This window comes from Marmota flaviventris, chromosome 1 (assembly GCF_047511675.1).
Source record: "Marmota flaviventris isolate mMarFla1 chromosome 1, mMarFla1.hap1, whole genome shotgun sequence".
Classification (NCBI taxonomy): Eukaryota; Metazoa; Chordata; class Mammalia; order Rodentia; family Sciuridae; genus Marmota; species Marmota flaviventris.
Genome location: NC_092498.1, coordinates 19,093,028 through 19,099,027, shown reverse-complemented (window position 1 = coordinate 19,099,027; position 6,000 = coordinate 19,093,028). Strand labels below are relative to the sequence as shown.

The 6,000-nt window shown below is 38.6% G+C and overlaps 1 protein-coding gene across 6 annotated transcripts in view; it reads right to left on the bottom strand.

The window, feature by feature from the left end:
* Positions 1–1,095: 1,095 nt before the first annotated feature.
* Cnot4 (CCR4-NOT transcription complex subunit 4) overlaps positions 1,096–6,000 on the bottom strand; it is a 121,534-nt gene continuing 116,629 nt past the window's right edge. For 4 of the 6 annotated variants that reach the window (XM_027952147.2, XM_027952149.3, XM_027952148.2 and 1 more), the window contains 2 exons: positions 3,196–3,408; positions 1,096–2,485 (listed from right to left, as the gene is read on the bottom strand). In XM_027952147.2, the coding sequence (XP_027807948.2) occupies positions 2,184–2,485; positions 3,196–3,408 (515 nt within the window). In that variant the 3' untranslated portion in view covers positions 1,096–2,183. The remainder of the gene's footprint in view (positions 2,486–3,195; positions 3,409–6,000) is intronic. The other 2 variants (XM_027952150.3, XM_027952151.3) reach the window with 1 other exon arrangement.

Below are 6,000 nucleotides of genomic sequence, written 5' to 3'. Positions count from 1 at the left end.
GAATGAGAAAATCTTAACCACTAAGCCCTTTTTTATTGTACTAAGTTGCTTAGGGCTTCGCTAAATTGCTGAGGCTGGCTTTGAATTTGTGATCCTCTTGCCTCAGCATTCCAGAGCCACTGGGATTCAGGCATGCGCCACTGTGCCTGGCAGTCTAATACTTGCCAAACACACTATTTCCCTTGGAGACGAACCAAGCAGAACAAGTCTGTAGAATGGCCAATTCCTCTCAGGTGTACTTTGAATATGTGGGCCCATGTATATGTTCTTTCGCAAATCATCTGAGTTACCACCAAGGGAAAGAATCCCTGTGGAAATACCTTAGTTTTTTTAAAAAATTAAGAAAATCAATCTGAAAGCACAGTAATAGAATTTAGATCTAGGTAATTCACCCTACAAAGTTCCTCTTCATGGACATGTGTAATAAAATGGTAACTTCTGAGAGCAGTTCCAAATAAGACAGACACCATATAGACTGCTAGTGTTCTAGAAGGGGAAATTTAATTTCTATCCTCTACCCTCCTTTGATCAGTAATGTGATCACTTCTCCATCAGGAGGCACTCCCTAAAATGGTCTACCATTAAAAGATGTATCTGTGGGCTGGGCACCATGGCACATACCTGTAATCGCAGCAACTGGGGAGGTTGAAGTAGGAGAATCACAAATTCAAGGCCAGCCTCAGCAACTCAGGGAGTCTCTAAGCATCTTGGTGAGACCCTGTCTCTTAAATAAAAAATTAAAAGGGCTGGGGATGGCTCCCGGGTTCAATCTCTAGTACCAAAAAACAAGCAAACAAACAAAAAAACCCAACAACAACAAAAAAGCCAAACCAAAAACATGTATCTTCTTCCACTGGCTTTCAGGTCTTGTTTTCCTGAGAGCCAGTGGAAGAAGAGCTCTGTGGACAACATAAACTGATCTTCAAAAATTATAATCAATGGTTTGGTTTTGTTTTCCTAATTTCTTCTTCTAAACCATCCTCTCTATTGCTGAAGATGTAAATCAAATGAAAACATCAAATGGCACTTGTCACAAAATGTTTCAAACTCACATGAAATAAAAATGGAAAAACAGAAGCAAGAACAACCCAAGGGTCATCATCAAGTTTTTTGTTTTATTTAAGATTTTAGTTTTAATTCTGAAGAAAGAGGTACATTTCCTTGTTTTTAGTTTTAGCATCAGGTTATAACCAGGTTTCTGTTTGCTTTTCTCCTGTCTTTTCAATACTGCACGAACGTCCAGAAACTACAGGGTTACGTAAAAGCTGCAGGCAAGGAGGTCAGAGATTTGCTCCTGTTGGTGATCGTGTGGCCCCAGAGCAGTGCTATCTCAGAGTGCCCTCATCAGGTGGATTGAAGGTCAAAGAAAAAAAGATTCTGACAGAGGAGAAAGACTGAAGAAATCACTTATATTTCAGCTCTTATAATATGTATAGGTATTAAATCTGTGAATACTTTTTTTCTTTAAAACATTTGAATTTACTTTAAATCTAAAGCCAAAATTTGTTTTCTCCTTTAAAAAAAAATCACTTCTCCCCTCCTTATGCTCTTTAGCAATAGGCCAGTTACTACTTCAGATCAATTTGTCTTTCCATCGACTTCCAATATATTCTTTTGCTTAACGACATAATCAAGTCCTCCCCATCAACTCAACAAAAGAATTAAAAATTAAATTAAAAGCATTTTTCCTGCAATAGTGATAAGCTGAATACAAGATGGATGCCAGGATCACTGCTTTCCCCCATGCATCTAGCAATCTCATTTAATTTAACCTGGTTTTCAAACTTCTGCAGTTGATAATGCATTTCCTTGACCTTTCCTATAGATTAATCGTCATTTTCTGCTAAGCAGATTATGTCATTATTATGCGCAACAGACAAACAGTAATTTTCTAAGTATCGAGACTGCCCTTTGATTTCTTTTTTTTCCCCTCTCCTTAAAAAGGCATTTTTTTTAAAACATTCAACAGTGTCACTCAAATGCTGAATCAACAGAAACTTTTACAATTAAAAAAAAGATGGTAATGACCCTGTGATCGCATTGCATCTGGGGGTAGGGAGAAAAAAATTGATCAGGAACTGGATTCTTCAGAACATAAGAGATGAGAGGGAGCTGTGGGTGGGCTGAGAGGGAGAAAACAGGGTGGGACAAATCCTGCATTTTCTAATGTTTCTCCTCTTTGCCTAGTGGCGGTCCAGTGTTGAACTCTGTAGTAGATCTGCGGGAGTTTTGCTGGGGGGTCTGAAGGCCGTCTGAAAGCCGGGGGGTGGGGAGTGGAAGCTGGAAGGATTTGAAGGAGGAGGGTAGGGACTCCAACTGGCTCTGTGCAAGGGGATCTGTGTGCTGAAGGGGGCGCTGTGGTGGGTCTGCGACGGAGCAGCGCTGGGGCCGTCCATTTCTGTGAGGGCCTGAAGGGATTTTAGCCAGTGTGGAGGATTGTCGTCTTGAAGAGAGTCTAAACTGTTTCCTGAAGATGCTGGAATACCTAAAGAGAGAACAGAAAACAGGAGGGAAAATGGTGAGTCTGTAGAGGAAGAATAAGTAGTTCACCAAATTGAAAAGACAAAAGTGATTAGCTTATCCAAGAAGAAATGCAAAGAAATTATAATTTGAAGTTTCTTCCAAATAAAACCTTTAAAACCTCATTATGTTCCATTTATTCCCCGAATCCAGCAATTACTAAGATTTACTGTCACACAAACCCATGCCCCTCTTCAACTAGCGACTTAGTCCCCCATTGTCAGAGACAGAACTGCAAAAAAAAAAAAACCCAAACAAAAAACCTATTCCCCCCAAATTGAATGACTATATTTTTCCCACTGTGCTTGTCTTTCTCTAAGAGGGATACATAAACAAGATAGCCTTATAATAGAGAGCTTTATTTTTAAAAAGTGGAGTATGTTTCTTTTAAGACGGCTCAGATTCTTTTGTACTTTGAGGCCTATAAAATACACACATGCTGCCAGACGTGAACACCTACTTAGACCAAAAGGAGCAACCGAGGCACCAAACGCCTTACTACACAACGAGGCCGACAGCTGCACAGACTGCACAGCCCTGAGAATCAAACAGGCCACCCCTCACTTGGGGCTTTGTGGAAAGGAATGCACGTCCAAGAGACCTCTGCTTTGATCTAATCTGTGCTAAAAACCAAATGTAGGCTGTGAGTGGAGCTGAAGGGGATGAGGGAGTTACCTGTGATGATGGCTGGGTCTGTCCAGCTGCCAGGGCTGTCCCAACTCACGCTGTCGGTGGTGGCAGTGTTGGACGTTGGTGCACTGTGGTTGGCGTTGGAGGGGGAAGAAGAATTGGGCAGTCCACCAAAGTTGATGTTAATGTTGGGTAGAAGTGCCCTTAGCCCGTCCTGCCATTCCTTCATATTTAAACTCTCTACAGAACTGCTGTTGTCTGGGAGATTTACCAACAAAAAAATGAAAGATAAAAAAAAAAATAAAAGCTGACGTTAGAAACATATGTTGTTCTTTAGTGGTTAAACGGGAGAAGAGTTATTCTTTCTTTATTGAGCATTTAAAATGGGCTGTTCTAGCAAAATAAACTGGGTTAGGAATTTGCTTGTGAGCTCAGAGCCCCTGAAGTTAAGGGAGGGGAAACCTGCTCAAGGATCTGGAGAGGGAGCTTCTTATCTCTCTAGCCTCTTCACCACTATGTGTGGGCAAATCCAGTTCCAAGACTCAATGCTCCAGAACACAATCTAGTTCCAGTTATATTATGAAAATTCAGTTAGTAAGGCATTTAGCCAGCCGAGCTGATATACACTATAAAAAAATCAAGTCTGCAAAGTTCAATATAGGAGCTTATTTTGGGGTCCATTAAAGGGAAAAGAGAAATCATTGTATGAAGAATAAACATAAGCCAATATAAAAAGAATAATAATTAAGTTCTTCCTGATTATAAAACTGGCAATGCATTTCAGAGGACAAAGCAGTAATGAACAGGCTTTTGAATTTGAAAGGGGGATTTTTCTGTTAATCACAAAGACCAAGGAGGCAAGGACTGGGACACCTCTTGGATGGAATAATTTCCAACAGTTTGCTACTCTACTAGAACATCTCTACCAATTATTCAAAAGCTAAGTTCTGGAGTCCTACAGTTTCCAGGGCCTATTTATGAATAATGTCAAACATAAGACACTAACAATAAAAAGGCTTTTTATAAATTCTGACTAAGCTCAGTTGATGCACTACCATTCAGAATCCACACAGTATGACTAACTGGTGGTGGTACTGGGTAGACTCTAATAACTACTTACAATAATTGTTTTTACTGAAAATAGAAATGTGAATCAAATTACCAACTAGAAAAAAAAGCATAGAAAAATATTTCTAGTTCTACAGAATTAAGTCAACATTGAGAATGAGGAGGAGGAGGAACATGAGGAGGATGAGGATGATATTCTATCAGGGACAGTCTATGCCATTAAGGAATTTGGAATTTTCTTTTTGTAATTGCTTTGCACCAATCACTGGTCTGCGCCAAGTTTTATCAAGTTTCATCAAGTGAAGCATTTACTTTCACCTTATTAATAAAAAGAAAAAGTACAACTAAATCAAATAGAATCATCTCTGACTTTGACTAAGATGAAGATAAACTACTGTACACTATACAAACAATAGAAGGAAAAATCAATTCCTCAAAACAACTTTCTTTTTACAATTATCCTTCTCATAGCTACATATTATTTTACATTTGCATTGTGTCATCTAATTTACAAGGCACTCTCATAATTAATCATTATTTCATTTGACCCTCACAACAACCCTGTGAGGTAGGCAAACGAGGAGGAATATCTGCATTTCATAGATAAAGGAACAGACTCAAGAATAATTTGCCCAGTTCACAGAACTCATCATTGAGAACTTGAACCTTGGGGTTGTATTAAAATAAAAACAAAATATACCAAGCACTCTTTTTATCCGTTTTGTATAGACTATTAGTTGTTGTTGTTGTTGTTGTTGTTTTAAATGGGTCAAATATTTAAGGAAAAACCCAGGGGTCAGTGAGATATGAGATTAAAAGGAGGCAAAAAAAAAAAAAAGAAACACAGAAGCTTTATAGGTCTGTCCATTGGCCATGATTAGCAGGACTGAGAAACACTGTTCCTGAAAGAACAGACTAGACTCTGCAGCCAGGGAGGATGGGATGGGGGCATTCTAATCAAGGACACAACCCTAGTTCCCTAACTGAATGAGGCATAAATAAGATCACACTGATAACAGAATCCTAGAATACCTTCAGTTACAGGAAGGTTTGGTGTCTGGTACATTCTGACCTTTAAAAGCAGTCAAACTGACAGGCTGAATAAACTCAAAATGGTTTTTAACTAGACATAACCAAACTCTCACCAAAAGCACTTCCTTGGAGGGAAATAAAATTTCTCTGAATAAAAAAGATGTTGTAGAACCATATGGGAAATTTTCTGCAAGATAGGTAGCTAAGGCCATTGAGAAGTCTATGCAAATGAGGGGCTCCTCTCTTCTACTGAGCAGGGGAGAAGACCCTGTAACTCACTCAGACCAATCTGCTCTTTCCTTTTGCTTCCCATTTAGTGAAACATGAAATTAAAGGACACTTAATTCTGCATTAGCAGAATAACACTGGTATGTGTGTAAAATGTATTTAAAATGACTTTTAGCCTAAAGTCAAAAGACAATGAAGTAAGGGGTCTGTGAGAACTCGCTACTTCATGCTTGGTTTTGCTTTGAAACTAAGACTACTCTAAAAATATAAAGTCTTTCTTTTTTGAACAAAGGATATTTGTTTCTCCGATTTCAGACTAATAAAGTGTTAGGATGTTAGCTAGCGAAATTCATGAGGCATAAATAAGATCACATGATGAGGAAATAGTGAAGAACTTAGATCCTTCCAGATATACTAGGATTTTATGCTACTTTGGGAAATAATTTAGCTAGTTTATAATTTTTAATAATCTTGAGCAATAAAACAAGAACAACAACAACAACCCAAAACACATATGAAGGC